Below are 27,052 nucleotides of genomic sequence, written 5' to 3' on the forward strand. Positions count from 1 at the left end.
AAACCATGGCAAGTATGTTCTGGTCTGTTTTTGGGATTCTACAGGCCTGTTTCAAACACCTGCCTATTAAACAAGAAGCAACCTTTAGCCAAGTTCAAATATATATTATATGATGTTTATGCTACATTTTGTTCCCATTTGACTAATGTGATTAGAACATTCCTCTGGCTCTCCCTTTGCAAGGCTTGCGTTGAAATGAAGAGAAAAATTATCATTTTAATAACAAAGCTGCAAGCTACCTCAGAAATGGCATCGCCTTCCACTTTACATTCTGAATGCACAAATGGTTGAAATAGGCAATTAATTGACAGATGAGCTTTCATAGTGTGTATATCAACATTACAATCCAGTAATTTAACAGGTCAGTAGTAGGATGAAACAACATTTCTCAACCTTTTTTCAGGAGCAGCTCACTTGGCAAAAATGATGCATGGCACACCAATTTTTCAGAAGCCAAAAATAAATCCTTGCAACGTTTCCACTGAAGGTGATTATTTTTCTCAGAACGACTCAATACCAGCAGATATTAATCAGTTCTTCAATTATACAGTTTGACAGGGCTGCCATCCAGATTTATTTTGCTGCACTTGGGCCTGAATTATACTCATAATGGCCTTATATGCATGCTGGCAACATCACTGATTCGGTAATAAATTTGTGTTTTTTTTTGTTCTCATCCACAAAATCAGTAGCTTGACAACTTGCCTCAAGTGCTTCCCCAGGCACTGTCAAACACCCCTTCGGTATTTGTGCCCATTTTAGAAATAATCTTGATCCGCAAATGAGAGACGGTTGTTTGTCAGATGTAGTGCAAGATGGATCTCCAGTGTATGTAAACCCATAGGACAGATAATGGTCACTGCGCGCATTTACTTTCCAGTCTAGCTTTCTTGCTGCCCGGTACATGTTCTCTGCTGCTGCAGGAGGGTGGTGGTGATGGTGAAGGGTCAGGGGTCGCTGTTGGAAGAGTTACTCCTTGATCACTTTGAAGGCAGATCCACTTTTTTTCCACAATGTGACCGTCCTACCGAAATTAGCAAGCTGGCACTGCAGTTGCCACTATTATTTAAACAATAATGCAACCAACGCACGCAAGTTGATGTAATGGGCTCAAGAAAAGGCAACATACTAATAAACTTTCAGGGTTTATTGTGGTCTAGATTTTAATGACAATCTTGGATTTATGATTAATTTATTTTAGATTTTTTTTTTTAATGAAAGGCATTTTTTGTGCCACAGCACAGTGGTCGGGAAACGCTGGTCTAACCAATTTTACTTTAGAAACTGCCCCGACTGCAGATACCGGTTCAAATATACGAGTGGCGGAGATGGAGGTGCTGGCGTAGCAAGCGGCTGATCGCCACCCCACTCTGCCTGGCCTGCAAGCCTGTATGGCGGGCTGAGAGGGGGAGTCGCAGGGGCAGGGCAAGCATGCGGACGACCCGAAACAAATCGGGGGTCCTCTGGAGTGCCATTAAAAATAAGTTGGACAGCCAGAATATGTCACTGAGTGGAACGGGTGGCACACCGATCATGTAGTCCCTAGATAGGTCAAACACAAGGTCAAATTAATTCTTTTTATATTTATATTTATATAACATTATTGTTTAATTTCAAATTCATTATGAGCAAATAGAAATTATTTTGCAACTGAATGTACATTTTAATTCCTAAGTAGAAACGTAACGCATAAAGCATTTGGCAGTTTTTTCATTTTTCATCGAATCAACGAAGTTATCTTTATAAAATGCACAAGATATTCCACATATGTGCGAGTAAAATGTCAGTGGAAAAAATGCTTATCGCAGTCACGCCCTCAAACTCTCCCCCTAGGCATGTAGCCAGCACTGTTATCAGTCACACACACAGCTCTGAATTCACCTCAACTGCTGAGGAGCACACTTTTAGAATTAAGCTAACTTCTCTCCTGCATGTACTCAAACTTGAATAACCCCCATATTGCACATCCATAGTACAGTTACGAACATGAGCTCATGTGAACCCATGCCCATTCTTCCAGGTCATCTGTGAGCTCCAATCTCAGACACCTACCTTTTACATAGTTTCTTTCAGGTCACACACTAGATTGAAACAGCTGTACCCCAACCCGGGAGTCAGACTCGTGACCTCTGGGTTAGATGCCCAGTTCTCTAACCAATATACACCACTGCACATCCCATGGCTTTCTGAGACCATTATAACCTTTTTTCCCTGAGGCTAAATAAAGCTTGCTGTAAATCCTTTATGAGTCACTCCATTGCCCACGCTCCTTGCAATCGATTTGAGGACACGCATTCATGTCCTCAAACCAGGATGTGGTTCATTTTGACTTTCCAAATTCTACCCACATTACCTCCTGAAACCATGCCAACCCCATAAAACAATTAACATTTTTTCCAATGTTATAAATGCATTCACTGCAGAAGCTCTAAAAATCGCTAACCTTTCTGCTCGAAAGCCTCGTGGATTCACTGCAGCCACCAGCTTCTTCCGTTGTCCAGTTTTTTTGTCTGTAAGTTGATTAGATCTGAGCATTAAATGTAAACCAACATAAAGCAAGTCACCTTAAAAAGTCATGAAACCATACAAAATACACTCATGGTATGTACAGAGGTTTATTTGAATTTTTCAAAACATTTCACATACTAATTACAATACAGTCAATTGATCAGTTTTTCAGAATAGAAACAAAAAACATAATAGACCATGACAGAACAAAGAGAAATGCAATAAAGATTATCAATGATCAAATTAGAGCAATTACCTCACTAACAGCAACAGCTTCAGACCTGCATTGATTTATATGCAAGGTCCATATCAGTTAATTACAGGAATTCATGGGTAGCTAGTATGTAAGTGCTTTCGTGGGGAATTCTTCAATAAAACAAAATAAAAATACTAATACGTACAGCTATAAAATGATTAAATCTGTTTTCTCGACTGGATGCTGTAGATATAGAAAACATGATACTTTCGGCCTCTTCGCGCGTAACAGCCAGCAAATGAGATGCGTCCGAAATTCAGCGGCTGAACGAATAGCAGGGGCGCCGATCGAGCATGCACGTCAGCTGTTACCGCGCGAGCCGAAAAAGCGCGTTCTTTAAGGCATTTGTTAGTGATACGAGTCTACGACCTTTGTTACATTCCACGACGGCTCCGTGTTTTGTTTTTTTTTTTGTTTTTTTTTCTGCTATGGGAGCGAGGGTGTCGCAGGATCGCGGCGATGGCTTTTAGATTACACTTCCCGCACAAGTCCTCTGAATGATCGTCAGCACGTTTTAAAAGCGTTTTTTTTTCTCTTAGTTTAACGGTTTTGAATACATATATCGGCAGCTATACAATACGTCAAGATTAATACCCAAGGTTATGAATAAGGCTCCAGGTTTTTGGCACACTGTGGTAACTAAGCAAGCTTATGCATATGTGTGTGTGTGTGTGTTTGTGTGTTTGTGTGGGTGTGTGTGTGTTCATGTACAAAACCATCCCCTCCCTGCTTAACACAGTGTCCATTTATGGCCTAGGTATACGCTTTATGTGTTACACTTATATACACATTACACAACAGACAGGGTAGGTATAAGGTAGGTTATACAGGGGAAACTGCTGGTAGCAGGGATGTGCATACTAAACGTGTGTCAGTCTTATCTGTCATAGAGGTAGAGGGGAAGAACGGGTCAGTTATTTTGAAATCTGTACAGAGATCTGTTAACCAGCGCTGTAAATCTGCGCGATGTGTCTGCGGCGTTGCCACGGCGGCGAGGGCCACGCTGCCCCACCCTCACAGAGTCGCTCTCTCTCTGTGCGCTTCGCCACGCCCGGGTCCGGCAACTTCCTGTCTGGGGAAGGGGGCACGACCAAAATTTGCGGACGTGATCGGCGGGTTGTCGCGCTCGAAGCAAGCGGGTTATGAACGGCAGGCGCTTAGGAGCTATTCCTGCCAGCGTGACCACGGTCGGGCGCCCCGCCCCGCCCCGCCCCGCGCGTCTCTCGCCGTGGCCTGCCGCCCGCGAAGGAGAGGCGTTCGGAGAAGGCCGGCGTTTCGGAGAGAGCCGCGTCAGACAGGCAGAGCGCGGGGCGAGGCGGGGGGGGGGAAGGGGGGTGGGAGGCAGCGGTGTTAGAGCTAGTTTATAAGCAGACCTGACAGACACCAAAACTGGGCCCTGAATATACCCGTTTGTGTACTACAAAAAAACAAACAAATAACTAAAAAAAAAAACTAAAAGAAAAAAACCTACATTCTTGCTAAGGTTCGTACAGTTCTCGCATGCTCCGACAAACACACACGTACAGACCGGGTTGGGCTAATAAGCAGGCGGCAGTCTCGTGCTACATAATGAACAGCAGCAGACATGGCTGGAGGCACTGCAGCGTGCTGACTGGGCCGGAGGCCACAGCTCGGCTTCCAAACCGTCCCGCCCCTCCCCCCACCCCCCCGTCCTGTACGGCTGTCCACGGCGTCGAAACGTCCCGAGTCACAGTCCCCGCCCCCCACGGCTTGGCCTCCAGCCCAGAAGAGTCGGGGTGAAGTCTTTTTGATCCGTTTCCTCCACTCCTTGAGATGCTCTGAGGTAACTGTCCAGCACGTAGAATGTAAAGTTATAGTAAAAACAGGAGGTACAAAAGAACAAAAAAAAAAAAAACTGAATAAAAACACTCATGCAAAAATAAATCCTTGTGCAGATGAGAGGTAGTTCATACTGGTGGCCCCGCCCCTTAAACTCTCCATTCACACATTGCAGCCGTTACCATAGCAACACAACGCATCACAGAAGGGAAAAAAGGGCGGGGGGGAATCGTCGCTCACAGACGGCGGAGAAACGAGCGATTATGTAGCGCGGCGTTCCCGGCGGCTGCGCTCTGTGTGGATTCTGATTGGCGGGCGTACCCTGTCGCCAGTCACAGGGCGCCCTTAACTACACCATGCGTACTGTCCTGTTCTGGTTGAGCAGCAAAAAATGAGTCTGAGTAAACCTTTGAAACCGTTTGGCCAGCCGTGAGCTCGGCTACAGGAGGCACCCCTCCTTGGCACAAATCATGATAAAAGCAGCCCTGGATACAGGAAAAACTGTATGTGTGTGTATGTTTACATAATCCCGATACAAATAAGACAATGAAATGACATTCAGAAAGATAAACCGTAAAATGTTCTCAACGTGAAACTGCGTATGCAACCTGTGTGTGACCCAGGTAACACGACGAGGCAGTCTGCTCTGTTTGCAGGAGTTAGGGTGTGGTGGAAGGTAGTCTGCTCTGTCTGTTAGGGTTAGGGTGTGGTGGAAGGTAGTCTGCTCTGTTTGCAGGAGTTAGGGTGTGGTGGAAGGTAGTCTGCTCTGTTTGCAGGAGTTAGGGTGTGGTGGAAGGTAGTCTGCTCTGTCTGTTAGGGTTAGGGTGTGATGGAAGGTAGTCTGCTCTGTTTGCAGGAGTTAGGGTGTGGTGGAAGGTAGTCTGCTCTGTCTGTTAGGGTTAGGGTGTGGTGGAAGGTAGTCTGCTCTGTTTGCAGGAGTTAGGGTGTGGTGGAAGGTAGTCTGCTCTGTTTGCAGGAGTTAGGGAGTGGCGGAAGGTAGTCTGCTCTGTTCGCGGGAGTTAGGGTGTGGTGGAAGGTAGTCAGCTCTGTTTGCAGGGGTTAGGGTGTGGTACAAGGCAGTATACTTTGTTTGAGGGGGTTAGGGTGTGGTACAAGGCAGTATACTTTGAGGAGGGTAGGGTGCGGTGCAAGGCAGTCTGCCCTAATCAAGAGGGTTGGGTCAGAGTGTAGTCCTGCTTGCCTCAGGCAGGGGGCGCTATAGGGAGAGATTCAGGAGAGCTGCTCTCCATGGGTTATCAATGGTGCTGCTGAAGACACACGTGGCCTTCTGCAAGTGCAGAATGCATAAGCAAGATCAATAGCACGCGCGGGCGGGTGTGTGCATATGTGTGTGTGTGTGTGTGTAGGGGGATGGGGGGTGGGAGGGGCATGGGCATCAGCGCAGTATGAAAACACAGCACAGGATGCCAGTTACCGTGGCATCCTGTGCTGTAACCAGACTTCCTACACACACCGCTGCGCTCGCCCGCACAGCCCCGCCCATCTCTGCCCAGAGCGCGGCGGCCCTCCCCGAGCGAAGCCCCGCGTACAGGGGCACTGCAGGCCTCACACCGACGCCCCCCCCCATCCGTTCACACTCCGGGGGCCCCGAGGATCAGCCAAACCCACTCAGGCACACACACGTCAAAAGGCTGATCCCTCCTTTACACCCCCCCACCACCCCGCCCCACGGGACGGCTCCAAAGCAAAAGCCCTGCATCTCAACGCCCCCCCCCCCCCCAACCTCCACCCCCCCAACATAAAACAACAATAAAATAAAAAAATAAAACTAAAAATGAAAAAAACCCAAGAGCAGCATGGGAAATCCTTCCTTCTGAGCACAGCAGTTCTCCCCCGGCCGTTTTGGAACCGGCGGCCGCTTCATAGCTCCGAGGTGAGCTCGCGGCTTCCGTTCCGCGGCGCTGGCGGGCGCTCACGGGCGCTGGCGGGCGCTCACGGGCGCTGGCGGGCGCTCACGGGCGCGTAGAGGAACGCAGAACATGGCTGTTTTGGTGGCTAGTAGAGTTTAGTCAGGGTGGACGCACCGTCGGGCTACAACGGAGCGCTCTGTGATTTTTATATACATGGGATGGTATGGCTTACCGTAGAGAGCAGCATTAGGTTTAGTCTGAATTTCTTCCATTTTCCCACAACAAACAACAGCAAAAAGTTTAAAACACGTAAAAATTAATGTTCTAACACACCCCATTGCTCATCTTAAAACTGACCAAACCTTTTTCCAAATAATGTATTCACACTGAAAAGGAATACATGAGCTTGCCAAAGCATAGTGTTACTTTAAGAGTGAAAAAATAAAACATCAAAAAAAGAAAATAGTCAGTATAATATTTGCATATATTTTGAGAGTATCTTCAATGGTTTATCTTAGTTTCACCTACGTATTTTGCCCTACGTATGTACACAACTAATACTGCGGTATTTACAGATTCAAACCAACAGGGGGCAGCACCACCCAACAAACCACAGAAAGATGCTGGCTTTATTTTCAGTGATGTGACACTACAGGACCTGTGGCACAGAATCAGATCTGAATGCGGTGTGGAGGGGTGGGAGGAGGAGAAGGTTGTTGTGAAAGGTCTAAAGAACAGCGAGAACCATCAGCTGGTCTTTTGAACACCTGTTGCTCCCGAAAAACACATTCGGGGGGACTTGGATCGAGTTACTCAGATGTGTCTGCGGTTACGCAGTGCCAATTGAATAAACAGCATGTAGCCCAAAGGGCGGCTGAGCTAGCAGCGCAGGGCTGGCCCTGCGTACTCTCGTCTGCCACGAATCCCTGAACGACGACACAGCGAACGCGTGCCGTGGCTCCTCCCACCGAGGGGAGCCCCCGACGGCCCGGCCGAGCCCCCTCCACACCCGTCAGAGGTCCTGTGTACGGGTCGCACGCGCCCTCCGACGGGACGGGCCCCCGCCTCCCCTGGGCCAGGAGAAATCGACAAGGACCCTCCAATCGCATCGCTCCCGGCCCCAGGGTCCGCGGGAGGGATCCCGATTGGCTGGCACTGGTCACCTGTCTCTCTGCCAGGCTGTTTGAATGAAGGCGAGGGCATATCCCGCGGGGACGGTGCGCCTCGTACCAGATTCCGAATCCTCCTCGCTCACCCTGAACTGCACGCCCAGTGGTCATTAAATATCCTCATATACAAACCTCGAAAACAGGCCTCACTTTCTCATTACAGCCAGCAGTGTGTGTGTGTGTGTTTGTGTATGTGTGTGTTCCTGTGAGTACGCATGTGTGTGTGTGTGTGTACACTCTTGGCTACGGTTCAAAACCCTTCTAGAACAGACAAACAGGCACACACACACACACACGCGCACACAGTGTTTTTCAAAGCCATCCTGTGAAAAACACAGCATCAATCCTCCACTGATTTTCAATATAAACTATGCTTTCCTTAAATATAGATAATTATATATATATTTATATATGTATACATAAAATCTCTCAGGATTCCCTTTTCTCTACTCGCGGGGGGAACTCCCCACTTACTGCGGCCTCAGCCGACGCCCCACCCCCCGACCACCAGTAACCCCGCCCCTCCCCTCCCCACCCCGCGGTCCTGGCGCCTCCCCTCTGTCCCACCTCCGAGCGAGCCGGGTGGGGGAGGGGGTGCTACGAAGCCTCGCTGCCGAACACCTCCAGGACGAGGGGCGTGAGCTGCATGCTGTGCTCGGGCTGGAAGGACAGCGAGCGGTACTGCTTGGAGTGCTCCTCGTTCAGGCTCCGCAGGTCCGCCAGCTTCTGGATCATCTTGGCGTAGAGCAGCCGCCCGCCCGGGTGGTTCACCCGGATGTAGGCCTGCAGCACCTCCGACAGCCGGTCCTGCAGAGACTCCACGCGGGCGTGGTCCTGCACCCCCGGCCGATCTGCGGGGATGGGGTGGTATAGTCAATGACAGGGCAAGGGTTCTGGGAGTACAACCAATGAGGGAGCAGGCTCATGGGAACACAAGCAATAGGGATGGGGGGGAGGCTGTGGATGCGTAAGAAATAATGGGGCCGGTCTTGGAGTAGCACAACAAATAAAGGGGCAGGTCCTAAAGTAGAATAATAAATGTGTCTGTGACTGTGTCAACAGACCCAAATTTTCCAGACACATAATTTGTTTGTCAGATTATAACCCAAATAAAGCCTTAGATCAGGGGTGCCCAATATGTGAATTGCGATCTATCAGCTGATTGCAGAGGTCATGTCGGTAGATTGCGCGTCAGAGTAAAATTCTGAATTCTTCCCGTTTTCATCCCTCTTACCCACAGCTTGTGCCTGACAGGTACACGTGACTGACATGAAATTACATTAAGCAAGCTCAGTCATGATATAGACACGATTGCACACTCAATATTTTGTGGTACGGTTACGTAAATGACCAGTATTACATGACAGTAATACTTTGCCAATGCATTTTATGCGAGGCAGAACAGCTGTAGTGGTCACACAATATATCAGGTCTATTTTAGGCAGGGAATTTCACTTTCAATATTCAGTAGATAATTGACCAGATACGACACTGATCCAATGATTTCACTTTCATGCCAAGACAGGTTTCTGTACAATTCGGCTTATAATTTTCACCTGACGGCAATGAACTTTGCCAATGCATTTTATACAGACACGGCAGTCATGGTGGTTAATTTCACTTTCAATATCCAGTGGATAATGGTGTTTTAAATCTAATGCTGGAGTATTTCCTAGTCATAATATGATAACTGGGCTAACAATTGTACTTTCATGCTAATACACGTACAATTCTACTTTATTTTAGAAATAGTACACACACAGTAGGCTACTGGAAAATATAGTTCAGCTAGTAGCTGTGCCCAGCACTAGATATATAGAACACTACAACGCTTCTTAAAGAAAAAATCACAAAATCATTGTATTTACTTCATAAAAAATGTTAATTTACTTATTAAAATTATAGACGCAATTAAGTAGCCTACATGTGACGTCTTTAGGTTTATCAGTTTGACACAGCCTATTTGATAATAACTGCGTGCAACTACAGTCCACCTATTTATTTTTTTGAGTGTAGATATGGCATACTGTAGACAAAAGCTACATTCACTTTGCTATTGATCTATGCTAGTTTAGTTAGCAAGCTATGGGTTTGTAATGTCCGCCAATGTAGTGGCAGGCAGATCACATTGTGCTGGCCACCGGATAAGTAGATCACGAGCCAAAAAAGTCAACAGTCAAGCCAACAAGACAGATTTAGAACATGAATTATGTAACACTCAGCAAAATTAAAATTTAACTGCCTTTTACCCTTTGAACACACACCAGTTAATCTAAACAAATAGGTCAAAGGTTACACAGAACAGTTGTTGTTTGCAGCGTATCTTCGAAAGTGACAACTCATCAGTTTGACGCCAAGTCTTCGAACGGTGCATTCGAAACAAATGCTCCTGCTGCTAACCACATATTCTTGGCCGTTGGCAGAAGGTTTTTTAAGGTTTTATAAGAAATGGTTTCGACAACCTCGAAGAACAACCGCTCACAATCGTGGCATTATGAAAACCAAACTTCAGCTTTCCTGTTCTCACTCTCACAACCACAACCACTTCCAACTACAAATACCAGAACGAGAGGGGACCAGGCAGTCACAGCTGGGCCTCCAAATTCGTAACAATCTACCATATTTTATCAGGGCCTCAAATTAGGTTTTCTCTGATTTAAAATGTTTTAATTTTTTTTTTTTACTTGCTTTCAAATTTAAACAATATTATATATGTATTACTATTCAGTGTTTATTGTATTACCCATTGTTTTATTTGTTTCGTGTGTCCATACTCTCCCTATGTTCTGTGCCCTATGCACTATGAAGGAACTGTGTTCAGTATTATTGTTATTATCATCATAATCATGCAGGTTTCCACAGCCCTCTCCTGCATTCATTGCTGAAAGCTTACATAAGTCACTCGCATAGGGCTGGACGGATGACGCGTTTCATTTCCTGGCTCCAGACGAAAGCGTTTTCATTGTGACTGAGGACAGTGGCTAAGATTACCGACATGCTTCTCTCAGCATCGAATGCCCCTGATAGCACTGCTGGAGACATGGGCGTGTTCATGAAAGCAGCGACAGTGGGGTTTAGAGCATTAGTGTTCTGCAGTCTTTCTGCAGCATAACTGTTCTCAGTTGCGGATCAGACCTCATTATAGACCGGTAACCCACAGGTTAACCACTTCTAGTCCAATGGAGAGAGAAAATGATTATGGTTTCTATGGCCTGCTTGCAGAGAGTGAATGTGGGGGGAGGGGAGATCTATGAGTGACAGTCTGTTTGAGTTCTACCAGACAAGTCGCTGTTCAGCCAAAAAATATCATAGCAACTTATACAAGGACTGCAAACCTTATCCAAATATCATCCATTGTTAATTTAGTGTGTATTGGATGTGAGGGTACATCTGTAATAATGACTTGATCATTGCTATTTTGAGGTGGTGCTGTAGTACCACATTAGGTGGTAGGTACACGAAATGCGATACACATGATCTACATTTTCAATTTCTATATTATCAAAATTTTAACGGTGGCTGGATTTAAAGGAGGAGTGGTCAAATATCTTTTCTACAATTTTTGCATATTCGTATTTCACTACCAGTAAGAATCTTGGTATGGGGATGTACTTCTCAGGACAGTTTAAAGGAATCTTTCAGAGAGCTCCTGTCAAATGTTGCACAATTAGGCTTTATGGATCAAATGCAAAATAGCATTTTGCAAAAATCGCTCCCTGCAAGCCATATTGCACTATAACACTGTGAGCCTGTGCGTGCTCATACACAATGTGGGTTTCTATAATTCCCTGGATTACTGTTAAAAACCAACCAACCTAAATTTGTGGCTATAAGCATAATTTTATGTGTGGTCCACCATTAAATTTTAATTGTCATCCTACTGCCATCTTTGAACACTGCACTATAACAGTGGGGAGCATGGGGATGCTCGTCCACACTATGGCTATATCCATTTTCCACTGCAATCTGCATAAATTGGTGACCAAATGCATATTTTGGGCGTGGCCAGCAATTTTTGTTTATATTACAGTCCTGTGGCCATTTTTGGACATATCAAAATTTCCTTCACAATTTAACACATGAACACGCGGTAGATCATGCACAGCGAATCTGGTGAGAATCGGACAAATGCAGAAGTACAAAAAAGCCTGCTTTGCAAAAAAAATGCAAAATGGCAACAAAAAAAAAATCTAACAGGGCAAACTGTATGGATTCTATGAGCAAATATGTTCAGGATGAGGAGATACACATGTGGAACAAATCTGGTGCGTGTGAGTGAAATTGGATGGCCTTAATACTTTTCAATGTATTTTGCAGGTGGCGCTATAGAGCCACCTAGAGTGCCAGCTGCATGCGTGTCATGCATAATGCATTGGCAGTCAGACTAGACATGCCTGCCAAATTTCATAGGTTTTTGAGAATGTGAAAGGGGTGAAATATAGCAAAAGGCAGAAGAAAAATAATAATAATCCTAAAGAACAAGGGTCCCACGTACCCTTGGTGCTTGGGCCCCTAATAATAATACTAATAATAATAATAATGCATTTATCCCTTCATCACACTGTGGCATGCCTTCGAAAAGTGCTGTCCAATGGGGGAAGTGGTCAGTAATGCCATGTCACAAGCAACACCCGCAAGCGGACAAAAACCCACACTGGACACGCCCCCTTTTGGGAAGAAACCCCCAAGGGGAGAGGCTTCGTCACCCCAGACCTCAAACACCCCCCCACCCCCCGGACACGCCCCCTCAAACACCCCCCACCCCCCCGGACACACCCCCTCAAACACCCCCCACTCCCCGGACACGCCCCCACCCCCGGACACGCCCCCTCGGACACGCCCCCTCAAACACCCCCCCCCCACCCCCCCGGACACGCCCCCTCGGCGCAGGCCGTACCGGGAGACAGGAGGCAGATGGCCATGAGCAGGACGTGCTCCTCTTCATGCAGGTTGAGCTTCTTCAGCCCCACCTGGAACTTCACCAGCGGCTCCAGGAGGTCCAGGGTGTGTCCGGCTGCAGGGAGGGCGGGGGGAGGAGTTACACTGCTCCTATCTTTCTGCCCATTCAAGCCATCATGTTATCATGCATCTTGGCTCTTTGTGATATTTATCAAATGTATCCTTCATCATTACCCGCATTGCATTTATGCTCTCATTTCTGCCATCCTTATTACCTGCTTGAAGCAATGCATTGTGGGACAGATGCAGTTATGCGTGTGTACAGTCAGACAGAGAGAGAGAGAGAGGCATAGTGTGTGTGTGTTTTGTGTGTTTGTGCAGGCAGGTGCGTATGTGTATAGTGTTTTGCGTGTATACCTTTGGTGACGTCATTGACGCAGTACTTGAAGTCAGGGCCTCCACAGGTCCAGGACATGTCCTCCAAGTTGAAGGACTGGTTGGAGCGCAGCATGATGATCTCGATGGCGCTGGACTTGAGCAGGGCAATCTGGTCATCCGCGGTCAGGTCCCTGCCCGCCAAACACAAAGACCAGTCGCTACACGGCCACCTCACACGTCACCCTGACAACGCCCTCAGAGCCAACCACTTCGCACCGAGCTTCCAGCAAACGGCACCCTGGGAGCCGATCGATCGACGTCGCCCTGAGCCACCAACATTCGCAGGGCGGGGACCGGGAGTCCTGCGTTTGTGAAGGCAGACAGACGAGAAGATACGATCGCAGCTCACGTCCGAGTCAAAACAAGGGCTAGCGGTTTGGCCTGCGCGGCGCGCTCTTCCTCATGAAGATGCAGGCATGCTGGCTTTAACGAGCGGTCATCTGCATCGCAGCCCGGGCCGGCCGCGCGCCCCTTAGACTAAACAAGGAGCGGGGGGGAGGCGGGGGATCGAGAGCACGGCGGGCCGTTTTAGGCAGGGGTGCGAGGTTTGCGCGCGAGCACGCGGGCGGGACACAGCCGGAGGCGCAGAGACCTGCGTCAGCGCCCCGGCTGTCCCCCCCCCGCCCCCCTTTCGCCGGAAAGGAGAGGAACGGGATGTACAGCCATATTAGCGGGCGCCGGGTTGCCGAGGCAACGGCCCCTCCGCAGTACACACAATGCTCCCATTGAAGGTGAGTCGATCAGGTGACGCGCGGCGTCCTATTTTCAGCTCTCCGCTTACGGCCGCGGGCCGCGCTGGCTGGCGGGAACTCTGCCCCCGCGGAACCGTTTACCAGAGAGCTCCCGGACTCTCGCCAGGCCAGGGGGCTCGCTTTACACCCAGTTTTTGGAGTCGCCTCGTTTCAAGTTCTCAAGAGCCCTTCAGAGCCAGACTAGAATAGGGTGAAACGGCACCCGCCCCCCCTCGTTCTCACTCTCTCCAGACTCAAAAATGTTCGCAATTTCAGTGCGGTGAAGGTTCACGCAAACAACGGAAGAAACCGGCGGGATTTTTCTAGAAGGCTGTACTTTTGGCAGCGTGGCTCTGCCGCAGACGCAGAGGTCCCCGTAGTGCTGCACCCAGCGCTGGCCGCCGGACGACTGACGGATCATAATAAGCTCGCGTTTTGGCAGAGCAGCAGACTGCGTAAGTGCACTCCGACATCAATTACAGGCAACAGGCAGGGTTCGCAGCAATGTTTATTCATTGCTTACCCAGAATTCCGTTCGGCCGCACCAGCTGGATGTTCCATTGTAAATATGTTAAAATCTCGATTGCAGCTGTAATGAGAGACACGGTGTGCACTCAGGAGCACACGGCATGGAAAATGACCCTTGACCCTCTCCCAGACACAAGCACACGAACATGCGCACAAACAAGTCGCGCGCGCACACGCACTGGCGCACTCACGCACGCACCTGAACCCGGGGATCATCTTGGCAAAGCCGATGACTTTCTGTATGCTGTAGCTGACGAGGTCGGCCAAGTGAGGCAGCATGGACAGGCTGGGGCTGTCTGGCTCGCTGGATTTGGGGCTGGCTGCGCTGTCCTGGTACATCATCAGGAGACTGCTGAAGTTCATCAGCTTCATATCCACTGACTCTGCAGGTGGAAATAGGCCATTAGCTCCACCCAGCACAGGGAGAGAGGCAGTTAGCTCCGCCCAGCACAGGGAGAGAGGCAGTTAGCTCCGCCCAGCACAGGGAGAGAGGCAGTTAGCTCCACCCAGCACAGGGAGAGAGGCAGTTAGCTCCGCCCAGCACAGGGAGAGAGGCAGTTAGCTCCACCCAGCACAGGGAGAGAGGCAGTTAGCTCCACCCAGCACAGGGAGAGAGGCAGTTAGCTCCGCCCAGCACAGGGAGAGAGGCAGTTAGCTCCGCCCAGCACAGGGAGAGAGGCAGTTAGCTCCGCCCAGCACAGGGAGAGAGGCAGTTAGCTCCGCCCAGCACAGGGAGAGAGGCAGTTAGCTCCGCCCAGCACAGGGAGAGAGGCAGTTAGCTCCACCCAGCACAGGGAGAGAGGCAGTTAGCTCCACCCAGCACAGGGAGAGAGGCAGTTAGCTCCGCCCAGCACAGGGAGAGAGGCCATTAGTTCTGACCAGCACATGGAGAGAGAGAGGCTGTTATCTCCACCCCACAGAAGGGAGGGGAGGTATGCTGCAGTGGCTCACCTGGGGAGTGGCTGAAGGAGTCTGAAGAGAAGTCGGACAGAGAGTGGAGGGAGGCGGCACGACTGGCACTGCGTGTCACAGGACCTTCCCTCACTGGAGGCTGTACAATCACATGTGAACACCCACACACATACAAACACAAAAGAGCAAAAGCATTGGTAAGTGTGGTGATTTGGTGGTGGTAGAGATGAGTGTGGTGATTTGGCGGTGGTAGAGATGAATGTGGTGATTTGGGGAAGTGGTAGAGATGAGTGTGGTGATTTGGCGGAGGTAGAGATGAGTGTGGATTGTGGGGGTGGTGAGTGTGGTGATTTGGAGAAGTGGTAGAGATGAGTGTGGTGATTTGGCGGGTAGAGATGAGTGTGGTGATTTGGCGGTCGTAGAGATGAGTGTGGTGATTTGGGGAAGTGGTAAAGATGAGTGTGGTGATTTGGCGGTGGTAGAGATGAGTGTGGTGATTTGGCGGTGGTAGAGATGAGTGTGGTGATTTGGGGAAGTGGAGGAGATGAGTGTGGTGATTTGGCGGTGGTAGAGATGAGTGTGGTGATTTGGCGGTGGTAGAGATGAGTGTGGTGATTTGGAGAAGTGGTAGAGATGAGTGTGGTGATTTGGCGGTGGTAGAGATTAGTGATGTGAGGTGATATGGCAGTGCTAAGGTGTGGGGGCGGGGCCTAACCCGGAAGCGTTGGAAGTCAGAGTAGGAGTCATCGTAGGTCTTGTGGTGCGCCTCCACCAGCGAGGCGATGACCTGGGTCTGCTCCTCGCTCAGGCGTGGCTTCAGCGCCTCCCGCGCCGCCTCCTCCTCCTTTCGCTTCAGAATCAGATCCTTCTTCCTCTGCACCTCCTCGTCCGTCAGAATGACTGACACGCAGACAGACCCGCTGTTATTACCCCAACCGATGTCTATATCACTGCTGCCGTTTCGCCTCATTAACTTCAACACCTTCTATTATTAGCATCACTATTTGCATGAGCAACTGCTTAAGCACTGTGGCTCGTTAGCAAGCTGTCAATGAAAACAGGATCATTTAAAAGGTCATATCATGGAAAGGATATGCATGTGTCAAAAGAAAAACATCAACATTTTTTTGGGTTGACTATCCCTTTAAATGTTTAGTTGCTTGGTTATAAAATGATCTTTCCAAGCCATAGTTTTGGAACGCATTGTAAAATGTGTGTTATGCCATTACCGAAATGCCACAGCCATTATATGCCATTATATTGTATTGAAATTTGAAAATGAGGGAGTAAATGGACTGCATAGCATAACCCATCAAAGAAGAAAATAAGTCTACAAAGTTTCAGACGTCTTAAACCGAACCATTTGTGGAAACACATTAGTACTTCACAATACATCGATATCATCCTTTTCCACATCTGTCTGGAACCTTATATTTTTTGCATTAAGCCCACTCACTCTCCACACACATCAGAGTAGTATCAGAATTTATTACAAAATGGACTTGACCGTCCTGGTTACCGTGACCCCCATACCCCGAGCTCCTCCTGTGGAGACCGGTTTCTCCCAAGGTTTCTTCCTGTCTGTCACCCTAAGGAAATTTTCCTTGCCACTGTCACCCTAGGCCTTTATTTGTGTGGGTTTTAGGCTGGTGTACGCTGAGTTCGGCGTCAAACGTATCGTAAAAAGGGCCATATGAATACATTTTGATTTGATTTGCTGGAAAGCGTTCAGTTGGATGCAGGAACCTCACGAGCAGATAACGGACCTTTTGACGGTGGCTTGCTACATCCAGCCCAAGGCCCGCGCGGGGCTTGGTTTACTTACAGAAGCTGCGGGAGCTTTCAGGAGTCAGAACAGCAGAGGGAGGCACAGGCTATCCCAGCGTTTGGAGAAATGAGATCACGAGCAAGCTTGCGGACGGGAATAGGCCACCGTGCCCATCTGGGCGCCGAATTGCACCGACATACCGAAAGGGGCTTCCAGCACCTCGTCTAGCCCAGTCTCGAGCGGACGTAGGGTCCAAATTTCTGCACCGGAGCTCTGCTCTGTGTAACAGCAGACCGCTGAGTGTCAGCCTAAGTCACTGCCTCTGAGCAGGGGCCCGCCGAACGCACAGCTAGGCGTCAGATGGTGCGAGTTCAACTGTGAGACGAAGTGCGAGTCTGCGAATCGGCACCCCCCCCCGCACATCTGCAGGTGGTTTCGCCGCCGATCTCTTGGAGCGCGCTCAAACGGCAGCGGACAATGTGCCCGACTCCCAAAGCTGTTTGAAGCGGCGGGGAGGGGGGGGTTCAGGGCACACGCCCACGCCTTTGATCACCCGGAAAAGCGAAAACAAAGGGGACCTTAAAGAAAAGGAGGGCCCGGCCGCGTTTGTGTTTCCAGAGACTTCCCTTCGGTTGTGACCATTTATTTATCTTTCCTTTTTTGTCTCTTTATGTTTCGTGCCGCCGGCGCACGATGCGAGGGAAATTCCAGGACTCCTGAAGCCTCACCTTCGCCTTTACATAATCCTCAAACTGCCAGCGCAGCGTTCCGAGCTCCCCGATTGGTGGCTCGCTGGCCAATCAGAGACCGGTAACAGGGCCAAGCCCCCTCAGTGACTGCCAAGCCACTTCCTTGTTTCCTCCCGAAGCACAAACAATCGCCCCGCGCGCTGACCCAGCGGCTTCACATGTTTGCCTCCCTGGACACAAAGAGGCCATTTTGATGCGTTTTTTTCTCCCTTGTGGATCTCATTAAAAGCTATCACACTGCTTCATCCCTCCGTCTCTCTCTTGAATGAAATACGGGTCAGGCAAAACCTCTGTATAAAAAGACTACAGAAAGAGTCATTGTTAGGCTCTCTCTCTGTCATTCTCCCGCTCTCTCTCCTTCCCTCCCGCTCTGCATCCTTCAGCATAGCTGTGCCCGGCTTGTTTATCGCCCTGCTCATTGTTCTGTGCGTGCGTGTGTGTGTGTGTGTGTGTGTGTGTGTGTGCGCGTCCGCTCGCTCGCGTGTGTCTGGCCTGCAGCGGTGTTACGGTCGGGCGTTATCTGCATGAATGATTAAAGCACACTTCACAGCCGATCTGAGAGGGTAACAGACCGCTGTGCACACAGGAGCTCATGAGGCCGTGTGGAGGCGTGTATGAGTTTTTCGGTTTGGGAGGACTTGCGGCGGCAAGATTTGGCAGTGGGGGTGTTTAGGATTGGGGGGGGGGGGTCAGCAGGATTGCAGGTATGCGAATGTTGGGGGTGGGCTGGTTTCGGGGTGGTGATGGGGGTTTCAAGACTTGCGGGGCAGGGGGGAGAGTGAGGGGGTTGGGGGGTGTGCAGAGGGCGTAGGGGGACTCACACTCTTTCATCATGCCAATATCCACACAGCGTTTCAGCCTGCAGGCCTGGCAGTGGCGCCGGTTGTCCTTGGTGATAGTACAGCTGCCATTGAACGGGCAAGTGAAGCTCGCCTTCCTCTTCATACTGCGTCTGAGGGGGAGGCGGCAGACAGAAGCACAGGAGAGTCACACACACACACACGCATCTGCACAATTTATGAGGATGGGCTCACATGCGCGCCAACATTCATTAATTTATGAGGACATACACATTCGCAAACATTATGAGGACATACACACGCACACACACATTATTTGTGAGGACGTATATACACACACGCAGCCATGATATACAGATTGACAAACATTAAGGGGGTATTTTGGGACAGTGGAGACAGTCTGAGACAGGCTGCATATCACACTGCGGGTCACTCAGTCAGCCAGCAGCCAGGTGGAGATGGGCCAGGCCAGGCAGGGCAGAAAGGGACAGGAGAATAAATATAACTTTCAATTACAGACGGCTTCTAATGAAGCCAAGGCCTTACACACACACACAAACGGAGCTTACACAACCGAAGGTTACACAAACAGAGCAGTAGAACAGTACAAACACCCAGTCCTACCCCCCTTCCCCACAACCCCCCCCCCCCACCCAGTCCTAACAAAGAAACAAACACTTCATCCGCCATCACGGCCACAGCAGCTGACAGCAAGTGCCCTTCACACACAGGCCTTGCGCACACACACACACACACACACACACACACACTCACGCACACAGCATACACATGGAAACACAAACACACTCTCACACAAATACACACAGGCATGCGCCCAAAACGTACGCACACAAACAGAAATAAACGCAGATGGGGTTATCCGAGGCCTGTAGGACACTGCACCAGTAAACAGGGCACACAGGAAAGGCACACCACACGGCTGTGGCACAAAGTTGACTAGTGAGAGGGAGTCAGAATGTGATAAAAACTGGCCTGGCCTGTTCTCAATTCACCTCCTCTTTTTCATATCTCCATATGCCCACACCAGCAGGTACAGGTTAGACAGATGCATCCACACCCAACTGGCTAAAGAATCTTGTTTACCCAATCAGGTAAGTACCCTTGTAGGCCTGGCTGAAGAAGCTTGTTTACCCCCCGAGGTAAGTAGCCCTGTCGGCTTGGCCAACAAAGCTTATTTACCCCCCCCCTCCAGGTAAGTACCCCTGTAGGCTTGGCTGAATAAGCTTGATTACTCCTCTCAGGTAAGTAGCCCTGTCGGCTTGGCCAACGAAGCTTATTTACCCCCCCCCCTCCAGGTAAGTACCCCTGTAGGCTTGGCTGAATAAGCTTGATTACTCCTCTCAGGTAAGTAGCCCTGTAGGCTTGGCTGAAGAGGCTTGTTGACCCCCCCAGGTAAGTACCCCTGTAGGCTTGGCTGAATAAGCTTGATTACTCCTCTCAGGTAAGTAGCCCTGTAGGCTTGGCTGAAGAGGCTTGTTGACCCCCCCCAGGTAAGTACCCCAGTAGGCTTGGCTGAATAAGCTTGATTACTCCTCTCAGGTAAGTAGCCCTGTAGGCTTGGCTGAAGAAGCTTGGTTACACCCCCAGGTAAGTAGCCCTGTAGGCTTGACTGAAGAAGCTTGTTTACTCCTCTCAGTGAAGTACCCCCTGCAAGCTTGTTTAAGAAGCTTGTTTACCCCTCCCCCCACCCCAGGTAAGTACCCCTGTAGGCTTGTCTGAAGAAGCTTGTTTACCCCCACAAGGAAAGTACCACCGTAGGCTTGGCCAATGAAGCTTGTTTACCCCCCAGGTAAGTACCCCTGTAGGCTTGGCTTAAGAAGCTTGTTTACTCCTCTTAGGTAAGTAGTCCTGTAAGCTTAGCCAAAGAAACTTGTTTACACCCTCAGGTAAGTACCCCTGTAGGCTTGGCTGAAGAAGTTTAGTAAGTACCCCTGTAGGCTTGGCTGAATAAACTTGGTAAGTACCCCTGTAGGCTTGGCTGAAGAAGCTTGGTAAGTACCCCTGTAAGCTTGGCTGAATAAACTTGGTAAGTACCCCTGTAGGCTTGGCTGAAGAAGCTTGGTAAGTACCCCTGTAGGCTTGGCTGAATAAACTTGGTAAGTACCCCTGTAGGCTTGGCTGAAGAAGCTTGGTAAGTACCCCTGTAGGCTTGGCTGAAGAAGCTTGGTAAGTACCCCTGGAGGCTTGGCTGAAGAAGCTTGGTAAGTACCCCTGTAGGCTTGGCTGAAGAAGCTTGGTAAGTACCCCTGTAGGCTTGGCTGAAGAAGCGTGTTTACCCCCTCAGGTAAGGCTCACCTGAAGAAGCCCTTGCAGCCCTCGCAGGTCATGGCGTTGAAGTGGAATCCCGTGGCTTTGTCGCCGCAAACGCCGCAGATGCGGGGCACATTGCGGTCGAACTCATCCGGGACCGAAGCGGAGGTGCTCACTGCCATGGGGTCCATTACTGCGAGAGAGAGGGAGACAGAGAGGACGAGTGAGAGGAGGGACCCGTCAGCCGCGTGCCTCAGTGGGCACCGAGCCCGCTGCGCAGCCAGCCTGCAGGTTCCACCTCCACAGGACCCTATGAGCAAGGCTCTGTATGGAGCTGTGCTTCTGAAAGCACTCCACACCCTCACCTTCAGCACACCAGCCAAACAAAAGCGTATAGAAAAAAAAACATTTACTTGTATAAACTGCTCCAGGGGACAGACACACAGTTATTGCAAACCCAGTAGGTCAATATATACAATAATGAAACAACACAGTTATGTTATGAAAGAAGTGTATAGCACGATATAAATGTGTCTAGAAATACATAGCAATCTACATACAATTTACAGGTACCGGCCATTTTATTTTCAGTTTAAATAAAAATAATGTGAAATAGGGTAAAAACCATGGAGCTGTACGCTCCATCTTGTCACTTTGATTGCACAAATGTGATGAGTGCTTTTACAGAGTGCTAAAAGCACTCCATGCCCTCTCGCTGAATCAGATTTTAACCTTACCGCTGTCACATTTTGTCGTGGTACCCTGTGAAATTTTCTCTTTGCCAAGGCCGAAATGGCCTAAAAATAGTGGCCTGTCATACACTACGAGCCTGACACCGGAGGCCAGTTTCCCCCCCAGCCCTCAGAACGCGCTCCCAAACAGACTGAAGCGGCGTGGCGCTGCGGTCCCTATCCCGGGACTCTGAGCCGGCGCGGGTCAGAGCCCTGTTCCATTCGACCTGCGCTTGCCCTCGGGCGGGACGCGCAGAACAGCGTGTACCGAAACATTCGGCCGTCTGCCAAACAAACAGCAACTCCCAGCATGCCTTGCCTTCCAATGGACATGATTCACGAGTGGGGAGGAAGTCAGGTGACGGGGCTGCAGAGCGACACGACACAGGCCCGTGGGGGTGCGGGGTGTAATCTACGGCTAATATTCACCAAAAAAAAAAAAAGAAACCCCACCTGCACAGTTGAGAGTGTGTCGCCGTGCAGTGACCTGAATAACACAGAGCCTGGTAATAGTGTCATATATCATGCAGGGGAAATAAACAGCATGGAACAGCACAGGATCACAGCTGCACGCTGAAGAACACAAACATCCTTTTCATTAGGAGTGATTATTACTCTGTTTTTCACCTAAACAGAAAAGGATGAACGGAGGGGAGGGGGCGGTCGTGTTCCAGGAAGTGAGTGGATTGTTTTTCTAGCCAGCAGTGGCAGAGAGAGAGAGAGAGAGAGATAGAGAGGGAGAGGGCGAGAGAGAGAGAGATAAAGAGAGAGAGAGAGAGAGGTGTCAATATACCGGGTATTCGAGCAGCCGTACCAGGAACGCGTGTTCCAGCAGGGCCTAATGCAGCGGCTGAAGCTGTAATTGCTTGGGAGTGGGGGCACCAGCAGGGCTCTCGTCCAGGATGATTAACCCGCTGCATGCGCCCCGCCGTCCCATGTGCCTCAGCGCCGGGGCGCGTGTTCCTCCAGCACACCGTCTCCCTTCTCAGAAACTGCGCGTGGGTGTCATAATTTAGCTCATTCCACACCTCACCCAAACTATTCAAAGGGTCTCCACCCCCCCACCCCCTCCCTCTCACCATGGTTACGCAAGCGGAGAGAACAGAGGTTTTCACATCCTGCTGTTTTTCTACCTATGAGATAGACAAAAAAAAAAAAGTCTTCTTTTTTTCTAAATTTTGTGACCAACTCTGTATTTTATTTTATCGCTTGTCAACCGCCGATTCTCCAGAAGTTTTGGACGACTGACCTGCGTGTTCTTTCACGTCTCTGAACTCTGAAATTTTAGGAAAGTGCAGACGTGCTCTGCACTTCAAATGTGAGCGGAGGGGGCGGAGGAATCAGGGGTGTGTCACAGCCTGCGGGGCCAATCCACACACAGCAACAGTGCCAAAACAGATAGCAGAGCAAGAGGTCCATCCACACACAGCAACAGTGCCTAAACAGAAACCAGAACACGAGGCCCATCCACACACTGAAACAGTACCTAAACAGAAACCAAAACACAAGGCCGATCCACACACTGAAACAGTACCTAAACAAATACCAGACCATGAGGTCCATCCACACACTGAAACAGTACCTAAACAAATACCAGACCATGAGGTCCATCCACACACTGAAACAGTACCTAAACAAATACCAGACCATGAGGTCCATCCACACACTGAAACAGTACCTAAACAAATACCAGACCATGAGGTCCATCCACACACTGAAACAGTACCTAAACAAATACCAGACCATGAGGTCCATCCACACACTGAAACAGTACCTAAACAAATACCAGACCATGAGGTCCATCCACACACTGAAACAGTACCTAAACAAATACCAGACCATGAGGTCCATCCACACACTGAAACAGTACCTAAACAAATACCAGACCATGAGGTCCATCCACACACTGAAACAGTACCTAAACAAATACCAGACCATGAGGTCCATCCACACACTGAAACAGTACCTAAACAGAAACCAAAACACAAGGCCCATCCACACACTGAAACAGTACCTAAACAGAAACCAGAGCATGAGACTCTTCCACGGTCTGCAACAGTGCCTTAACAGGATGAGCCAATCAGCAGCCTTGCCCATTCCTGCCTCCAACACGTTGACCAAAAGTTTCTTCAAGGCGACAGCGAGCCTGCCGTCAGTGAGACTATCCCAGCCACAGTAGACTCAACACGCTGCGAGAGCCTGAAGTTCGAGCTTGGCGGACTGACGGACCGCGGGAGCAATCCCACGCGGCTGCGCTCGGTTCGAGGCATCTGAAGACCGACCGATTCAAACAAGCACCAATCCCGGTCGCCGGAAAACCCCAGATCGCGGCTCTATCTGAAATTTAAGCGTGCGGTGTGAGCGTCCTGCTACATGGAAAGCCATTGCCAGCATGATGTGAGCTTAGGCACGTGTCCATGAAATCATAAACAAAGCAGTTATCACCCATTACGATCCAGGTCGCTCCCACAAATACTACCGTTCACCACTGGGTATTAGCCACGCAGTTACTGGTTTTAAGTCGTGGCCTCAGCGATTTGCCAGCAACAGCGTCACGATAACCGCGACTGTGACGAATGGCGGTTCAAATGCAATCCAAACAATGTGGCAAGAGATGAGAGAACAGTGGAAGTTTGAGTAGTCTTGGGCTGCGGTCCAAACCACACGCGTACACACACAGCCAAGTGACACCCAGTGAACAATGTATATGTTGTGCCGAACGCCGATCTGAGATCTTGTAACAGAAAGTGTCTGAGCGCTGCCATTTAACCCCTGATTAGTGTTTCAATTTAGCAAGCGCAACATATTAGCAAAGAAATGTTGCCACGTTTTCCAAAATTAACTCAAAACCCCTTCGCCCGCCCCCGCAAGGGAAAGCAAGATATTTACGTGCGATGAAAAGGGCGTTAAACTAGGCCAACATTAAATCTCTCTCAAACGCTCGGCGCACTAATGGACAATATAACCAATCTACCGTTTTGCTTACTGGCAGCGGTAACAAGAGAGGCAAAGATTTTATGTTTCAATAAACGAGCAGGCATTCACCCAAATGTGTGCCGCTCGCCCGTTTGGCGGCCGAGCTGGACTTTGTGCCCGTCGGCGCTCTGACAGGGGGATGAATAGGCAGCCGTGTGGCCGGCTGGCTCGCAGAGCGGAATAAAGCAGCCGGTGGGTCGCCGCTGGTACCGGGGCCCGAAATCCCTTTAGAGGCCCTTTCACTAACCGGGGAAAAGCAGCCGCCTAATCCTGCCAGGCCTGGCGCTGCGGGCTCCCTGTGGTGGGGGGGCGGGGGGCAGGGGGCGGGCATCTGGCCACCAGCAGCGCCTAACACGTCTCCTCACCAGTACCTGCCCATCTCAGCTGGGGGAGGGGGGGGTGGGGCGGCACGTTCTCGTGGGGCGTGCCCCTCACCCGATTCCTGGGATTGGTCAGCTTCTGGGACCTTGCCATTCTCATACCCTGGGGTTGGCCACCCCTAGCCCTCCTGTGGTCAGTGGTAAAGTCCAGCAGAAAGGGGTCAATGACAGCAAGTGTAGGCTATATTCGGCTGGGCTATCGGCTTGGGGCTTATGAATGATTAGCCAACCTCCCCATATTATTGATAAATATGTCCCGGGCATGACAAAACCATTTCACCTTTGGCTTAATTCGCTTAATCGGGTCTGTCTTTCCACATGCTGGTGTGCCCCATCTGTCATTCCAAAAGGGGCTCCATGCCATTGGCTGAACCCAACCTCTCTCTGTCATGTCTTTTTTTAAATCCGATATAAGTTCTTTTCCGTAACAACTTTGCTTCCAGAGGTGTGTCCCCAACTAAAATGACAGAAAAGTCCTTTAAATTAATACCTTCCCTGCTGAACAGGTTTGAGGCCATCGCCCCAAAACCTAGTTGTTCAATTAATAGTTCATGGTCCTACTGAGCAAAGATTTACTTTATTTCCCAGTTGTTTCATGCACACGACTGAATTGAGGTTCATTTCTGTCGTCTGTGAAGGCAGAATCAATAAAGATACAAATCTGGACAATTTAGGAATCAATAAAAGCCCCCGCCAGACCGCACTGGCAGCAAGGAGGGGGAAGGGGAATAAAGCGGCAGCACGTCCGCGGACTGCAGCGTTTCCCAAACCCGATACGCGGCGTGAGGCAGCGTGGGGTGGGCCGCGGCCGAATGCCACGGAGCCTCGCGGCTCCCAAAATATTCACCAGGGACCGGTTTCTGCCGGCGGTCAAAATGGAGAGTGTGGAATGCAAGGTCCAGACGGCGGCTCGGTCCGGGGGCGAAGCTTCCCTCCGGCAGGGTCCGGAGCCCTCCGCTGGGGGAACGGGCCGAGATGTGAACTTTGAGCGGCGCTTCACCTCGGCACGGAGTCTCCAGCAACATCAGAGCGGAATGTCTGTTAATCATTACCGCGCGGCCACAGAGCATTTCTGGGGTCCGCCAGCATCGGAAACTCGCCCATCTGGACGCGCCGGGGCTTGATAAACAATCGATTCATCACCTCCTTGTGATCACAAAAACGGATATGCAACAAGCACCGAAGAAATTTGTAAAATCATGGGATTTTGCCCTGTCCTTCAGGTTGGAAAAAACTCAATTGAAGGGCAATGAAACATTCTATTTCCAAAAATCCAAACTCTCATGGGCCTCAGAAGTTGTGTCGTCATTCCCTTTGAGCTTGTAAACATTTTGATACTCCTGAATCAAAAAATTGACCGCCTATGGGAGAAATGAATGGCGTTTTCCTAACTCCTTCAGAATAATTTATGACATGTGGACGTTTGTTTGTATTTGAAAAAAAGAATGCTTTTCTCCTTTTTTGTTGTAACTTTTTAAAATTCTGTGTAATTTTTAAAAACAAACTGCTAACAGTGAAGTGGTTAGCGACGCAGCGTACAATGTTGTCATTGTTGCTGTTCAAATTAGTAATTTCCTTAAGTTGTTTCAGTACTTTCTTTGCCGGCTAACGGTAGCTTTGACCAGCTTGAAAAGCCGCCAGGCCACGTGTGACGTCAATAGCATTTGCAGCAGCGTTAGCTTGCTGTTAGCAAAATAATTATATCGGTTGGAATGTGGCATCGGATTTCAGCGGACCCCGTGGCATTTTATCAGTGTCCCGATTAAAAACGTCCAAGTTTTAAACGCCAGTTTAAATCACAGACTGTGAAAGGGACAGCTATGTGAAACTCCCATTCATTTTCTCCTTAGAGAAATTACCCTCTGATCCAGAAATCCATATATGGGTACAGGTTTTTCCTCTGCATTACGTCAGACTTCTGTGGCCCATTATTCCAACATTACCGAGGATCCCTTAGGCTTGCAACATTCCATCAATAATAACAGTAGGACCCCGACAGCACAGAAAGCAGAGCTTGGACGAAGTATTCCATTATTTACAGTTGAGGCCAAAAGTTTACATTCACCTAGGCCAAAGATATTCAAACTCAGTTTTTCACCGACTCCGCACATTTCATGTTATCATACATTTCTTTTGGCAAGTCAATTAGGGCATCTACTTTGTTCACATCAGAGGCTGCCACTTTACTCACTGTCTGCTATATTGCAAATTCCCTAATTGCCGTTTCCACCCTCTCCCCCACGCTGCCGGCGGGGCTCTTGCCCC

At 49.5% G+C, this 27,052-nt stretch overlaps 1 protein-coding gene across 2 annotated transcripts in view; it reads right to left on the reverse strand.

Annotated features, from left to right (window-relative positions):
* Nucleotides 1-2,596: 2,596 nt before the first annotated feature.
* Nucleotides 2,597-27,052, reverse strand: part of LOC135234451 (vitamin D3 receptor A) — a 53,363-nt gene continuing 28,907 nt past the window's right edge. For both annotated transcript variants that reach the window (XM_064299079.1, XM_064299080.1), the window contains exons 3-10: nucleotides 20,746-20,893; nucleotides 18,451-18,581; nucleotides 15,828-16,012; nucleotides 15,152-15,251; nucleotides 14,400-14,583; nucleotides 12,921-13,072; nucleotides 12,502-12,618; nucleotides 2,597-8,455 (exon numbers count right to left, since the gene is read on the reverse strand). In XM_064299079.1, coding sequence (XP_064155149.1) covers nucleotides 8,202-8,455; nucleotides 12,502-12,618; nucleotides 12,921-13,072; nucleotides 14,400-14,583; nucleotides 15,152-15,251; nucleotides 15,828-16,012; nucleotides 18,451-18,581; nucleotides 20,746-20,891 — 1,269 coding nt within the window. In that variant the 5' untranslated portion in view covers nucleotides 20,892-20,893 and the 3' untranslated portion in view covers nucleotides 2,597-8,201. The remainder of the gene's footprint in view (nucleotides 8,456-12,501; nucleotides 12,619-12,920; nucleotides 13,073-14,399; nucleotides 14,584-15,151; nucleotides 15,252-15,827; nucleotides 16,013-18,450; nucleotides 18,582-20,745; nucleotides 20,894-27,052) is intronic.

This window comes from Anguilla rostrata, chromosome 11 (genome assembly GCF_018555375.3).
Source record: "Anguilla rostrata isolate EN2019 chromosome 11, ASM1855537v3, whole genome shotgun sequence".
NCBI classification, from domain to species: domain Eukaryota; kingdom Metazoa; phylum Chordata; class Actinopteri; order Anguilliformes; family Anguillidae; genus Anguilla; species Anguilla rostrata.